This window comes from Podarcis erhardii, assembly GCF_964252035.2.
Source record: "Podarcis erhardii genome assembly, chromosome: 2".
In the NCBI taxonomy this organism is placed as follows: Eukaryota; Metazoa; Chordata; class Lepidosauria; order Squamata; family Lacertidae; genus Podarcis; species Podarcis erhardii.
The window spans coordinates 61,082,965-61,099,567 of record NC_138498.1 but is presented as its reverse complement, the minus strand read 5'-3'; the positions used below and the strand labels follow the sequence as shown (position 1 = coordinate 61,099,567).

General features: G+C 40.7%; 1 protein-coding gene across 3 annotated transcripts in view; it reads right to left on the bottom strand.

Annotated features, from left to right (window-relative positions):
* Positions 1 to 16,603, bottom strand: part of SPOCK1 (SPARC (osteonectin), cwcv and kazal like domains proteoglycan 1) — a 398,473-nt gene that overhangs the window by 121,509 nt on the left and 260,361 nt on the right. For all 3 annotated transcript variants that reach the window (XM_081850393.1, XM_081850392.1, XM_081850391.1), the window contains exon 5: positions 3,408 to 3,540. In XM_081850393.1, the coding sequence (XP_081706519.1) occupies positions 3,408 to 3,540 (133 nt within the window). The remainder of the gene's footprint in view (positions 1 to 3,407; positions 3,541 to 16,603) is intronic.

The following is a 16,603-nucleotide window of genomic DNA, read 5'->3' as shown; positions in this document are numbered from 1 at the left end:
AGAACTCTGTGTTTGGTAGCTGTGACTGACATATCCTTTGAGAAATTGCTATTCATTATAACTGTCACCTGCAGAAACTTCAATCCAAATTTTCAAGCAAACCTGCTAGACACATGCAACAGAAGGAGGGGGGAAAAAACAATAGCAGAAGAATTCTGGACTTGATTAAAATGAAAGCCAATGAAACTATAATTGCCCAGCATATTGGAAGCATACGTACACTACTGGGGGAAAATAAACAGTCATCCATGCTGCATTTTCCAGAAACTGGTGTCAAAATAAGTTTTCTTACAATCCTTGTGGGGACCACAAACCACTGAAATGGGAATTATAGGACATTATTCTTTAAACACATTATTAAAAGACTTAAGTCCTATACAGATAAAAACGCAGTAGAATGAATATGTGGGGAGTTGGGAGATAGCTGGGGCAACCTAATCAGATGGGTGTGGTGGTATTACTAATCACCAATCACCAATTATTTCTTCTTGACCCCACCTTCCACATGTTTCTTCAAACAGAGCATATGTATGTACAAGGTGCATGGAAAATCTATACCCTGTGAAATCTCTACCTTGCAAGCATGCTGGGTATAATTGCACATGTACCTTGTCAAGTCTATGCACCTAATATAGGAGGTAAGGAGGAAATGATGCCAATGGGTGAGATGCTGGCCTCCCATCCACACACAGATTTTACCTAGATCTCTTTCAAAGTGGAATGAGGGGTGGAAGAGCCTGCCTTTCCCAGACAGCTATAGGCAACAGCAGGAGGCATTAGACGTCTTCATTATAGCTAGCAGAATCAAAACTGAGCCAGAGAAGGTTAGTGAACTAACAATATCAATGGCTCTGGATCAAAAAAGTATTTGGATGTAGTGATAAATAATCAAAGGGGCTTCTGAAAGATCTGGGGCTCAGCCTAAATCATGCAGTAAAAGCACGATAAGCCAGTGGAACAGATTGACTGAATATACAATAAAAGGCATTTACCATGGATTTATCAAGTCAATCCCATTTTGTTTTATCTGAGCATATTCTAAGTGGCTAAGAAGAGCATGGAAGAGCAAGATAATCACAAGAGAATGGAAATGTATTTTTGAAAGAAGACTTAAAGGAATCAGTAACAGAGAATCTAGTTGGTGCATACATAAGTGCCATATGAAAGCAAGTGCTGGTTCATATGGAGCTGTCTTACTCACACCAATGGTCCATTGAGCTCACTACAGCCTCCCCAGACAGACAGAAACTCTCCTGGTTTGCTGGAATAGATATTTTCCAGTCCTGATACTGGACATACTTTTGGCTGGGGACATTCATTGCCAGGTCACCAAACAGGCAGAGTAGGCACTGGCCTATGGGCCCCAAGCCTATTAGGGGCCTGCAACAATGGATCAAAATAATATTTATTTGCTCTTGAAAGAAAATTACAAAAAGTATTCAGATATAATTTGCAAGCCCCCTCCCCGAGATTTCGACTGCCCAGGGGCCTCCACAGGGTTTAATCCGGCCCTGAGGATATTAGGAACTGAACCTATACAAAGAGTGTGCTATATTACCAAGCTATGACTGCTCCCTTAAATGTACAACACATATTCAAGTGCAATAATTCATTGTTACTATGGGATTATCTAGTTATATGTGATTAAATATTCTCTAATATTTTGGAAACATTCACACAGTTCACAGATGATATTTTGCCATCTAACCTAGATGGACAGCCAAGTGCTAGCTCAGCTAATGAAACTTCCCAATATACACCTTGCCCTCTGGTGCTTGATTGAGCATATCTTGGCAAAATTAGTCTGTCTTATCACTATGGATAACTCAACTTCTCCACAATTGTCACATTGCCTCTTTGTCATGTTCCACAAGTTGTCATGTTCCACATTTAATTCAAAAACTAGGTGTCCCCCCTTAGCTCTGCTCCTCTCTGGCCCTGATTCAAATTCAGAATATTCAGAAGCAAATGCATTCATATTGCGCCCCCCTCTCTCATACATAGAATTGCGTATGGGTTGTGTGTGTGCGTGTACAGTTCCCATATGAGGATCTCAACATGCATGAGTGAATTGGCATCAGATTTCTCTTTTCATGGCCCTTTATAACTTCATGCTCCTTCCTTTCTGCAACCACTCATCTGGTTTATCTCCATACCTTCTAACCTGTTGTTTCCTGTGCCTGGAACAATTCTTCTCCTGCAATTTGTCTTCCTTTCTCTATGCCACCACTCAAGATCACTATATATTCATTCTAACCCACATTTCTTCTCACACCCTCACCTACAGCATCCGCTTGATTCTGTTACGGCATCTCCTTTACACAATTGAAGCCAAACTTTGCTATCTTGATATAGATGATAAATCTTTGGTGCATGGATCATGCAATTTTTATCACCTGGATACTTGCTAATACAACGTAGGAGCTAAATATACATTAAAGTGAGTTAGGTCACCACAGTTACAGCCCTTTGGGGCACTTTTTAGATGGTATATATTGATGCATTTTATCTTTTCTTCTTAATGTTTATGTTTTCAGACTTGTTACCATAAAGTATCATATCCAAGCAAAACCTTTGTGAATAGGGTATATTATATGTCTATAGCAATGAATGTATGAATAAATGATTAATCCAACATAGTACACCGCAAAGAACAAAACATGAAAATCTTAATTCCACTTAAAAAGTGAAGTATCAACACTTGAATTAAACATGACTAAGGAGGTGTTTTGTATTTTTTACCAAATCAACACCTAAGGCATTAATAATCAGGCCAATGAAAAATATCCACTGACTGCATTATCTGCTCTCAGATGTGGAAATCCTTTAGTGTTTTAGCTATGCCTTTGGTGTACTGGTTTAGAATATATATGACCTATGCAGCACACCAAGTGAATTATATTTTCACTATAAAGTCAAATGTTACACTTCCCACCAAGGTTTTTACTCTCTAACAACCATGCATTGAGTGATATAAATGCAGTGCACATCGTTCATTTTAATGTGTTATGCTACACCATAAAGAAAAGGAAATATAGGGAAACATAAAGCCACAGATTCACATAACAGGTGTCTTCAATCAATTGTTACTGCTTTTTCTGCACACTCTAAACACAAGATCCACATTATTTCCATTGTGCAGGAAGTTTGGCATCCAATCTGGCAATCTCACAATACCATGAAAAACTGCTTCTAAATGTGGACCCCCTTTCACTTTCCAGTCTGGGGTGTAGAGGAACTCTCTTGAACTACTGGCACTTTCAGTTGACATGAGGAGCATCAGGGTAACAGCCTTCCTTACTCACAGTCTTACATGTTTCATTAAATGGCTTGGGTTTGAAAGCTCACATTCCTAAATGGTACTTTTGCAAATGCCCGAATTACGACAGAAACGCTTTTGTCATTACCTTTGTTGTGTAAGTATGTCCATCGGAGCCACAAACCGCACTGGCATGCATCAGAGGGCATGGCTTGCATTTTACTAAATTAGCTGGTCCATTCCAGTGCCTCTGGGGAAGGTTTCCTTTCTTTTGCCGAAGGCTGGAAGAGAAGGCGGGGGTCTGTGTGAATGTGATAGACAACTAAGAAAAGTCTCTGCCAAATCTAAGCCTGAAAACAATCTACATTTTGTGCATGGAATCCTTTTGGATCTAATTCTGCCTAAGCACATTTCAGGGCCAGCTAAAGAGTGAATTTGTAATTGCTGGCAAAGCAATATTGTTTATTTCCAGTAGTTATATAACAAAATGATTATTGTTATTGGTTGTACGAGAAAAACAATAAAAGCTGTAGGAGACAGAAATAACATGAAAACTAGCAATAGCATAAAAACAGCATATAATAACAAAAAAGCACCAGCAGCAGCAGCAGCAGCAGCAGCAGCAGCAACAACAACAACAATTATTTAAGGTACAGTAATAGAAATGTGGATGATAGGGATATCCAGAATGTATTTTATATGTTTTAGATAAGAGATGGATGTATTGAATGGGAAAGTGAAGCTAAGATTATGCATAGGTAAAGGTAAAGGGACCCCCTGACCATTAGGTCCAGTCGTGACTGACTCTGGGGTTGCGGCGCTCATCTAGCTTTACTGGCCGAGGGAGCCGGTGTACAGCTTCCGGGTCAAGTGGCCAGCATGACTAAGCCGCTTCTGGCGAACCAGAGCAGCGCACGGAAATGCCGTTTACCTTCCCACCAGAGTGGTACCTATTTATCTACTTGCACTTTGACATGCTTTTGAACTGCTAGGTTGGCAGGAGCAGGGACCGAGCAATGGGAGCTCACCCCGTCACGGGGATTCGAACCGCCGACCTTCTGACTGGCAAGTCCTAGGCTCTGTGGTTTAACCCACAGCGCCACCCGCGTTCCAAACAGATTATACATAGAGAGCTACAATTTTAAGTGGAAGCATTTTTTGTCTAGCATTCTCTCTAACATGTTATTCGAGCACATGCATGCAGAAAGCACCATATTTGGATTCTGGCATCATCAGGTAGGGTGAGAAAAGACTCTTGCCTGACACCCTGGATTGCAGTTGCCAGTCAGGGCTGCTAATACTCAGCTAGGAGGACAGCCTTACAATGTAGCTTTATATGCTTTTAAGCTATTTTAGGGATCCTTCTAAAATGAAAAGTAACAAGAAGAAAACCCCATTCAGTATAACCAATGTTGACAACTAGCTTAATATTAAAGTTGGTATGTACGAAGAAGCTCATTCAGTTGATGAGTGAGCTAGATACTATGATTTTATATTTCTGTTTCCAGTGGCCTGCTATTTAAGGAATATATTGTTAAGCTGATTTTATTTTTTAATCTCATAGGAAATATTCTAAAATGGGGCAATGCACAGCTGAGGTCACTCCTATGACTTTGTCTACTACAATGTTCACATTTCCTTGTGCTTTGCAATGTGCCCATTTTTAGATTATGAACGTTTCTAAAGCTATTGAAAAGCCTGCAATGTACCACTCTGGATATCTGAAACTTCAAAAATGAATGGCTATCTTGACTGTGTCATTGATGTTCTCACTTCTCTTCAGTACTTTAACTGTTATATTATGGGGTTTCAGATCTAGGGTCTTTTTTAACTTGTTGGATTTTAGATTCTATATTGTGATATTGAAAGCCTCTGCTACCCCTGAATCACCAATGGTATGAGAACTATGGCCTCCTTTTTCATACAGGAGTGAATGACACCATGGATAAAATAAAATTTGACACTTGGTAGTCCAATGTCCACTGACATTGTGCCCACCCTCCAATCTGTTGCAGTTGCACAATACTAAGATTCCTCTGTTTGAGTAGTTTTGTACATTTGCTATGTTACAGTCCATCAAATTATCATGGTCAACTAAAAAAAATTGTATCCCTTCTTAGCATACAAACATATCTACAATGTCTTGGTGCCAAGCAGAATTTAGCAATACCCAGGATTTGAAACCATTGATCTGAAGCTGGCTACTGATCCTGCCCAAGAGAAATAAGAAAAATCAACCACTGCATGATTTATGAAATTAAATTTAAAGGGCATTCAATGAACAAAGTGCCATATAAATGTCTGTTTAAAAATATTATATTTATATCTAAAAATTAAACTCCTTAAAAATAGAACTGGCATTCCTGATAGAAGCCTTTTAAATAATTGTCAAGGGTAACGCCAACTCTATTTTAAAGATTCATTTATATTTTGCATAGTTGTGCTAGTTAAGTATTATTAAGGTTACTAAATGTTATATTGTTTTAGGTTGTGCTTTTCTATGATCGCTTTCAGTATATCTGGTCTACAAATCATAACATCAAATACAGTACATACAGTTATCAAGACAATACATGCATGCACCTTTTAACATGAGAGTATAAGAAACTCCATGAATAATCAGAAAGAGTTATAAATAGAAATAATGTCTATTGGCAATTTGGTGCCTGCTATAGTCATTCCTTCTAAAAGTTTTAGCTCAGATTGGTATCTTTCTATAAAAGTTACAGTATAGGAGGACATGAGCCATTGTTTCAATTGAGCTGTTTTTGTAAGGGACAAACTGTCAAGTGCCAAGGGCAGCCTGGTAAATTGACCCTAAATGCTGATAGCAAAGCACTGAACCAGCACATGGAAATGTTCTTCTGTTACCTAGGGATATTCAAAATTGCTAAATACCTCGCAAATCAATGATCTCTTTTAGGTTCTAGACTAAAGGACAGTGGTGGAAAAAAACACCCTCAATATGTCAGACTTGACAAATTTTGCAAGTTATGATCTAGAAGCCTCTTTAATGTAGCTGGTTGCTTTTTCTAACCCAAGTGACAGAAGATGGTGTTGACTTTGTTGCTGAATCCAGGATCAAGTTGAGCTATCAAGAAAAAAGCCAGGGATAGTTAGTCATAATCTGTTGAGGATGAATATAGACAAAGCCTATACTGCTGGGGCACCAAAGATCTCAAAAAAATAGTTTGTGTCCTCTCCTCTCTTGTGATTGATTGATTGATTGATTGATTGATTAATTCATTCCTAATATGCACACCTGGATTATGTACATAGTTTGGGTAATTCCTTTGTTTTGGGGGCACCTTCAAACTAAAGGTATATGCTCACCATCCTTTGCACAGCAGAACCTCAACAATGCCACTGGAATAGTCCATGCACTCAATGCAATATTTTGAATTCAAAGTGACCAGGACTTTTACGACATGCCCATCCAGGGTCCATTTGTATGTCTCATACCCTTTTGTAAAAAATCAGCCCTTTGTTTTTGTGTTAAATAATAAAAATAATGAACCTGAATCCTACTTAAGAGTAAGCCCTCGGTAGCATTACACCTAATCAAGGATAAGGCTAGGAGGGCATGTGGAGGGAATATGCTCTAGTAAGGACAGAGGGCCTCCCAAAGTCTAATGGCCCACGCCTTTAACCATGATTGAGGGACTGTAAATATCATGTGTGAAGTAGCTCCATGTGATATTGGCTTTCTAGATTTCATAACAAAATATAAATTCTACCCCAAGCATTTGGAAGAAATAGCAATCCCACTGCTTTGCCCTAATATGAAAGCACATCAGAGCAGTTTAGCCGAGACAAGGAAAATATTTTAAAACATCACCGAATGCCTTTATCATGGTTTAGAAAACACATATGGATGCTCTTTAAAGCAATTTTGCCTCAGTTTGCAATTTGCTGCACAATTCAAACTCTGTTGTAATATCACATTCAGCTGCTAAAATAATAAAAATGCTATTCTTTCATTTCACTTAAAGCTTTCTTCTGCTTGAGCCTTTGTCACAGTGATAAATAGCACTATTAGGAAGCTTGCATCTCCAGAAGCAACCCCATCACGATATCATAAAATAAAAAAGCCAACCAAAAAGAGAGAGAGAGAGAGAAGCCTGCAATCAAAGCCTTGGTATCAAAAACCAGTTCTGTCAGTATATGACAGTGTTAATCTTCTAGAATGCATTCACTTTCCTTAACAAACTAACTCCTCATTAATTAAGATAGGTGAATAGTAAAATACTCTGGATTGAACCAAAAAGGGTGAGGTATACATATTAAAATTTCTGCAAATGATTTGTGAAATGGGGTGGGTCCAAATACGTAAAGCTCACAGAGATGCTACATCTTTGCACAAAAGAATGCCTGCAGAAATTTAAGTATCTTAAAAATCATGCCATATAATCATAGCTAGGAGGCAAAAGCACAAGAAACTGTGACTACCAGGGACCTGAGATCACAGGAGCAGGAGCATTAGGGGGGAGAAAAGTTTGCAAGCCATATGTGCAACCCACACACAGTCCCCTTGTGTAACTTGCACATATGTTTTTCTGTACAGAATCTTGATAGAAGAAATCAACAACTCCATCTTATGGGTTGGTTAAAAAAAAATAGTTGCTGTGGTTGCAGATTATTAAGTTGCTAATTAACTTGAACATTTGATGGCTACATTTCAAAAGGTGGCATTCAAGTTCCTCTTCTACTCTAACAAAATGCCCTGGTTAGATGGCTACTGAGCAGTGTCATGCTTTGCATGGTGTTTTTTTATTATTTTTAAAGCAACATGTTTGTTGCTATTTGGTTGAACACATGCTGTGAAAGTGCTAACTTCCAAACATAGTCTAAGGCTACTTTCAGACAATACTCTTTTGTAGATGCTATTCAGTACTCTGCCAGCAAATTTCAGTTGTGCAATTAAAGCAAGTTTGGCCCTCTTGCATACAACAACATTTCTGTGGTAAGAAAAGTGACAGGAAAATGAACTGGAAAGTGTGGGATGACAGCAATGTCATATTACCTCTAAGCAACCAAAGCGGAATGAATGTTCAGTGAGCAACTTGTCTGGAAGAGCCCTAAAACTAGAAACCAGCTGAAAGAGGGATTTAGTCCCTGAGCTGTTCAACATTGCTTTTGTTTCAAAAAGTCCAACCATGAGGGGTCATAACCTTCTACTTGTTCCTTCAAGCTGATGATCGATTGAGTCCTACCACGCCACATCCATCTCTTTCCCATCTACTCAACAACTGCAATTAGTTAATATTGTCTGCTTCTTCATTCATGTGTTCCACTTAATCCATCAATGTGATTGCTAATGCGGCTCCGTAGATGCCAAAGAATAATCAAGGATGAATATTATTATGGCACGCTCTATAGTTGAAAATGCGAGGGAAATGTTGCTGAATGGGGACTGGCTATGGAAGAGGAAAAATAAGAGCGCCAACTTCCCAAGGGGAACAATTTGCATAGCAGGTGCTAGTTTTATGATGTGAGTCTGAATTGATCATCTAAAAATATATCGTTGTTTTAACTTTTATATCACATAGAAGCCTGCCAAATGCTCTAACAGCCTGGATTGCATTCCCTATTGGGCTTTTAGACCAAAAGACCAACAGACAACATAAGTTGGGCTTAGGTTATGTTAAGATATAGCAAACGCAAATGTGAGGTATTAATTGCCACACTCAACCCACCAGTCATTTCACCCAGAACTTCTCAGCAGAAATACTGCACAGCCCTCTTGCACAAGTTCATAAAATATTCAATATACAAATCAGATCATTTTGAAGTGAAAAGGTAAAAAACCACCACCACCAAATCTATACTTGGTGGCAGAAAAACAGCTCTCAACCCCCAAAAACCTTCAGATTTAAAATAAAGTATAAAATATGGTTATCAGCTAAACTGGCTTTTCTCAAGATTTCACTTTCTTCTAGCTATTAGAAATGGTCTGATAAGCAACTTCAATTTATTAATAACAGGGTTTTAAAAGAAAAAAAAATACATTGCAAATCTTTTAAGTGGAAAAGGCATTGTATTAATGCCTTTTCCACTAATACGTCAGAAACAAAATAGCTTTAGAGTGGCTTCTATTATGAACATTTTGTCTTTTCAGCTTGACAGAGACGTGTGTTCGTTTTAACTTTATCTCTCTGTCTTGCTCAGTTCCAGAAGCGTATGTGCTTTGAGTCAAAAGTATGACCTGCCAGCATTCAGAACCCAGACAGAAAAAAATATTTTTTATTATCTTATTTCTGCCTGCCTGGGGATGTTATCACCTATGCAGCATTCATATTATCTCACAGGTTTAAAAAGACTAGATTTTAAACACCCATAGAAGGGTTCTTGCTGTACGTCTCTCTAAAGAGATAGTGTTCAACTTATGGCTGTTCTTGGTAGTAAATAGAATTCATGTAGGATTGCTGGAAAACAGGTATATCAATGTTAATGCCTGTAACATTTTCATACCTATAATAATTTACTATGTGGACATGAAACAGAGAGACACATTGTGCAAAAATGTATGTTTTAAAATGATTTATTGGACCAAGACCTAATTAGCTGTAGTTCAGAAAGTGTAACTAGGGTTTGTCAGTTACAACATGGAAATTGTTGCTATATCTTTACATTTATTGATTAAGGGAGAGACTCAACAACTATGTCTTCTCCTGCCCATTTCCCCAGAGTTCTTTTGTCTTTCCTCCTTTCCCACCTGCACAGCTGGATTTCCTATTATGTCAAACTGTGGTGGGGGAGTGGCTAATGGATCTGGGAAGAAAGCATGTGAGAAAAGCCTGTGCTGTTGAATCCTAGGCTTTTTTGCAATCCCAAAGCAAACAACAACAAAAAGAAGCCAGCTAGCAAAATAGGAGGAAATAAAGGCTATATGAGTTGGACTCGATGGCCCTTGTGGTCTCTTCCAACTCTATGATTCTATGATTCTAAGGAGAAACAAGCAAAGGTTAGTTAGGGAAATACCAATTGATAAGTGCAATTACTCACACTAAACAATTTACTTCGCACCCACTTTTAAAACACTTAAGATGCATCTTTTACTTCTTGATGACTATGGGATGTAGGGTTGGGCCCCAAGTTACCTCAGTGAGCATATTACAGCAAACAGGGACAAATGAACCCAACATTTGCCCCAAGTCTTCCCATTGTCACATCTTGCATTGCCCTGCCCCAGTTCTCCAGTTTGTTGGCTACTGCCAATGAGAGGCTGGTAAATTAATGTTGAGATGATGTAATAACAGTATAAGTAAGCAAACCTACACTGAAATGCAAAAGTGAAGAACATGGCATTGGCCAGCCATATATGGCTACAGCTCAAGATCTGCTATAACATGCAATTTAGCAGGGATGAGGATTTTAACTTAGGTTTCTCCCACCCAAACCTTCTCCATATTAGTTTCACACTCATTGCAAGGATGTACCCATGGCATTGCAGATTGATAAAAACAATATAAACATTCAGAGTCAGCTTGCAGTGGTTATGGCTGTGAAAACCTCATTAGGAAGCAAGCATGTTTTTCTTACCTCTTCTTTGTTTTGTGTTCTCTGGGATCAACTTAGCAACATTTTATGGGGAGTCTACAAGGATCAGCCCCAATGCTCTAGAATTATCCTCCAAAAGAGATTCATTTAGTCTTGTCCCTGCTAGTTTGTTTGTTTGTTTGTTTGTTTTGGCAGTTGAAGGCTGTCACTTTTCAGAAGAACTTTCATTTTTAACACTATTTACCGGTACTTTCAGGGGTGGCGCTGTGGGTAAAACCTCAGGGCCTAGGACTTGCCGATCGTATGGTTGGCGGTTCGAATCCCCGCGGTGGGGTGAGCTCCCGCCGTTCGGTCCCAGCTCCTGCCCACCTAGCAGTTCGAAAGCACCCCTAAGTGCAAGTAGATAAATAGGTACCGCTTTATAGTGGGAAGGTAAACGGCGTTTCCGTGTGCGGCGCTGGTGCTGGCTCGCCAGTGCAGCTTCGTCACGCTGGCCATGTGACCCGGAAGTGTCTCCGGACAGTGCTGGCCCCCGGCCTCTTAAGTGAGATGAGCGCACAACCCTAGAGTCGGACACGACTGGCCCGTACGGGCAGGGGTACCTTTACCTCTACCTTTACCGGTACATTCGGGGTAGTTGTGCTTATTTTAGTGGCCGTTTACTGGGACTGTTGCTTTCGCTGATTTATTGATGTAATTTGTTTTGGTTTACTGAATGTTGTTTTTATTGTTTTTCTCCTCTATGAATTTTCATGACTGGTGCTGTAAAACAAAGATTTAAATAAGTATGTGCCACTCCATCAGGTGTGAAGCACGGTTCCTTTCAGCCTGCTTGAACTGCATCCCATGGCTTTTGTTGATCCTAGAAGCTTCTTCACTGTTTTGCTTCAGCAGCACATGCCATTGGTTCAGTAGCCTTGGGCAGACAACACATCCAGAGAAAACAAAGGAAGGGCCACGGTTGTACCACCAGTACTATTCATCCCAGTTCCCTGTGTTTATGCAGCCTTCTGAGTCTGCATGCTGTACTGAGTTTGCTTTGGTCACAAGGGTGAATTAATATGTGAAGGTTGGAGGGCAGGCCAAAGGGCACACTTTCCTTGTCTCTGAATATGTAATCTGCACAAGGCTAAAGTCACACCTAAAGCTAAAGCTGCCAGTTTCATTGTACAATGGATATAACTATAGCAACTTGATTTTCTATTTGGCATGATGACTCCAACTACTGGTAAGTCCTATGCAGTGTATATCCATTGAAATTCAATGGCTGAGATTAGTCATGCCCATTAATTGAAATGGGTCTACTCTGCATAGAACTAACAATGGATACAACCTATTATGAATACTTATTTAGCAAAATAGTAATAAGTAGTAGCAGTAGCGTTTTTTTCTTTAAAAAAAGGTTTAACAATTTTGTCCAAAGTTTCTTAAATTTTGTAAGTATTAAAAGTTGAGACAGTTCTTGCCCAGGTTCAGATTCTAATACTTCACAAAAGGGGGGGAGACGTGGTGAGAGGAAAGCAAGCTTTACAACAGCATCAGCAGCATCAGCATCATTAATAATAATAATAATAATAATAATAATAATAATAAAGCGATAAAACATCAGACATTAAAAAGTTCCCTGAACATGGCTGCCTTCATATGTCTTCTAAAAGTCAGATAGTTGTTTATTTCCTTGACATATGATGGGCAGGCATTTGACAGAGCGGGCCCCCCAACCATGAAGGCCCTCTGCCTGGTTCCCTGTAACATCACTTCTCACAGTGAGGGAATCACCAGGAGGCCCTTGGAGATGTACCTCAATGTCTGGGCTGAACAGGTATACTGGGCCAAGGCTGCTCCTTCCATGGGAGATTCAAGCCACAATGGATAGGACTAGTTTGGTCTTCCCTTTGCCATGATGTTCTTTCTGAAATACAAGGGTGTGGTCTGTCTGTGGTCCTATGTAACCAATCTGTTGGCAGGGGGCGGAGTGCGCCTCTTTTCAGCTCTGCAACACAGTTGCAGGTAACTGGTAGGAGCGCTCTCTCTCTCTCTCTCTCTCTCTCTCTCTCTCTCTCTCTCACACACACACACACACAACATTATACAACCAAGTAAAGCTTTGGCCTTTTTCTTTTTAAAACAGCATAGCATTGTTGTCTACCCCATCACTGGCAAGCCAGAAGTAGTGCATTCTGATGATTCCTTCTCATTCATATGCCAGAACCTGACAACTTTCTTATGCTACATGCTAATTCTTCAATTTATTATGGGTGCACCTCCATCATAATTTTTGATTTATCATAATCTAATCAAAACAATAAAAATCTGACTTCAGTCTATCTGAAATAATTTGGTCTATTTTCACTGATAGTTTAATTAGTCCTGTCTCTACATAGGTTCTCGTCACACCCCAGCTGAAAACTCATGCTCTTTCCCATTCACACTCATATGAGAGGCATTTTCAGGAGTAGCCTCTAATAGGAGATGAATCTTAGTGCTAATAACATTTTTCTGCTCCTCTGGCCCTCTTGTCATTTAGAAATACAGTTTTAAGAGTCATTTTGAGTGGTTTGAGTGGTTCACTAAATTTGAAGATCTGCCCCAGCAGTTTACAGTGAATAAAGAAACAATGCAAAGGGCTTGTGACTTGGGATGCCCTCTTCACAGCTGCCTCAAAAGCAAACATTAGTTCTTGAAAGAAAAATTAAGGCATATTCTGATACCTTCATCCTCTCTCAATGAAGGTAGAATTTTACTAGTCCTTGGGCAACTAATAAAGACCAGGCGCTACGCTGTAATTTGGCCAGGGTGGGGGAAGCAGTCTCAATGTGCCCAGTTGACTTGCCACAGTCAGGTGCCCTGCAAGCGAGGGGCTACAATTCTGTGATGACTCAGAGGTCTGGCAAATATACGGATACTGAAGATGCTGAGGACAAGGAAGGCTGTGTATGGGATTTACTCTTAGAAGGCACCTCTCTAAAGGGATCTTTTATCTCCCTATCCAAGTGAGAGATAAAGTCAAAGTACCGTATTTTTTGCTCTATAGGACGCACCTGACCATAGGATGCACCTTGTTTTATAGGGGGAGAACAAGAGGGAAAAAATCTCCCCCTCTCTGCTCAGCGCCCCTTAAGCGAAGTGGCAAGAGAAACGGAGCCCCTTCCAATTTCTCCTCCCGCTTCGCTGAAGGGGTGCTGCACAGCTCTCCCTCTCTGCTGAAGCCAGGAGAGTCTTGCTCTCCTGGCTTCAGCGAAAGCAACCCAAAGCCTTCGGAGCACTGTGGGACCTCCCGCTGCACTCCGGAGGCTTCAGGTTCCTTTTGCTGAAGCCAGGAGAGTCTATCCCTGAAGCCTGGAGAACGAGAGGGGTCGGTTTCAGCGAAAGCAACGCGAAGCCTCTGGAGCGTGGAGGGAGTGCTCCCTCTGTGCTTCGGAGGCTTCGCGTTGCTATCGCTGAAGCCAAGGAGCCTGCATTCGCTCCATAAGATGCACATACATTTCCCCTTCATTTTTGGAGGAGGAAAAGTGCGTCCTATAGAGCGAAAAATACAGTATGTTAGACGCAGTTTACTTCATTGTGGTTGATTCTAATTGTGTTAACATAGTTTTTTGAAATGATGGGATCTATTTCTGATGGGAAGAGTATGGAAGGTACACCACACCGGCTGCTGAACCGAATAAGTGAATACTCTTCTTTATGGAGCAAGAATAAAAATAATTTTGTGGGGGGTGGGGGAGGGATGCTTTTTAAGAGTATAACCCCTAACAGCAATTCAAAATCCCAAACAAACAAATTAAAACCTCGACTGAAATGTCGGCTACAGTTAAACTGACAGACTGCAAATCTCTTCTCAATGGAAGGGCAAATACACACTGTGAATCTACTTTGGTATGCCAATCATCCCGCTTATGAATAAATGTGTTGAAACATCTTGGGCCAAGGCAAATGAAGTTCTATTTTGCTGAAAAACTTAACAGCCTGTAATCCTTGCTTTAAGATCCACAGTTGAAAGAATCTACTGTAATTCTGCAGCAGGTTCAGCAGTGAATAGTGAAGGGAAGCATTTTCTATTCAGTGGGGAAATGTTTGCAATATGCAGGGGGGAAGAGGTGGGGAAGTTTCAAGAGCAACTAGAAACATGTGAACCTTTATCTCCATGCAATTTATTTTCAAATTCATGAATATTTTGATGGAGTGCTATGCCTTTACCACCTTCCTACTAATCAACAAAGAATATAATAAGGTATAGCAGTTAAGAACTAAGGCAGTGCCTGAGATTTCTGCTGTGGCTGTTTTCACCCAGCTGGAAATGGGATAAAGGACTCTGAGGTGCCTAGTATCTCCGAAAGAGGATATAGTGTTGAACAGGTATACTGCATGCAGATCACAATCACACCCCACATTTTCAAACAGGAAACAGCATGTGACAATAAGCTGGCTGCAAAAAGGAGGGAACGAGAAGAAAGGAGATCCATACATATCATGGGGCCTCCCAGGTATGCAGATATATTTTATCCACAAAATGTGCAGAGGCCTGTGAGTACTAATGGCAGAGAAAAGTTGGCAGACAGATCTTAGCTTGGCAGCTCAGCAGGCAATCATGGAAGGAAGTGATTCTACCAAAGTGTAAGAAGGAATTGATCACAGAGAAAGCATGCCTTTAAGCAGACATGCTCAAAGCCTAGCGTTAAAGGGCTGCAGCTCAGTGGTATAACATGTGCTTACTATGCAAAAGGTCTCAGGTTCACCCCCAGGAACATACAGTAGAGCTAGGAAAGACTCTTGCCTCAATCCCTGGAAAGCCAATGGTTTGAAGTGGTACAAGGCAGTTCCCATTGCACCTATCTTCCATATCCTCCCCCACCAGAGCTGGCCCACCCATGAAGTGGGAAGAAGCAGTTGCCTCAGGTGGCAAAAGTGCAAGAGGTGGTACCCAGCCCTTTCCACCACTTCCAGTACTGCTAGAAAAGCTGTCCTCACACAGAGTTTAGCAAGAGGGAGGCACTCCAGCATGTGGCCTTGCCACTCATTTTTCCCACCTCTGGGGTGGAGAAGATGAGCAGCAAAGTCTTGCAGAATGCCCCCCTCTTGGCAAGTTCAGAAAGAGGGGGGCATTCCAGCAGTAGTAGAAGTGGTGGGGCAGGCAGGGCAGGGTGGCAAGTGAGGCAGTGTGTGGTAGTGGGCGGTGGGCAAGGGGCAGCACATTCCCATTATACCTCAGGTGGTCATACGGGGTGGTCCACCCCTGCTTACCACACTCCTAGGACCCAAGCTGCTGAAACATCTACCCCCTTTGTAGTTTAAAGGAGTAAGGGAACTGTTTGCTTTGCCCCATCAAAGACAGTACTTCTAGTTTTTTTCTCCCATCTGTTCTATCCATGAAGCTTTCTAACCTGTCTTTTATTTATTAAAAAAAAACAACTAAGGAGAAGTCATTTCACACTGGAGAAATTTCAAATGAGTTCAGCAATCACAAATGAAATGGTGTTTGACAGATTACATGGCTCCACATTCAAGATGATGGGACATTTTCATGTATGTTGACTTAATCATAGAATCATAGAATCATAGAATCATAGAGTTGGAAGAGACCACAAGGGCCATCGAGTCCAACCCCCTGCCAAGCAGGAAACACCATCAAGCCAGATGTGATGGCAACATTCACAGAATTTATTCACATTATCTGCTCAATTCATGCACAAACAATCAAGCAGATAATTGTTTTTATGTCCAGATTTATGTGCAGCTGCAGGAGCTGGCCCTTCTTCTACCTCGTCTGAACTCCCAGTGGACCACCACAGATGCAAATGATCTCAGCCTATTGAATGGGCAGGGGCCAAGTGGGTATGGGTTCCT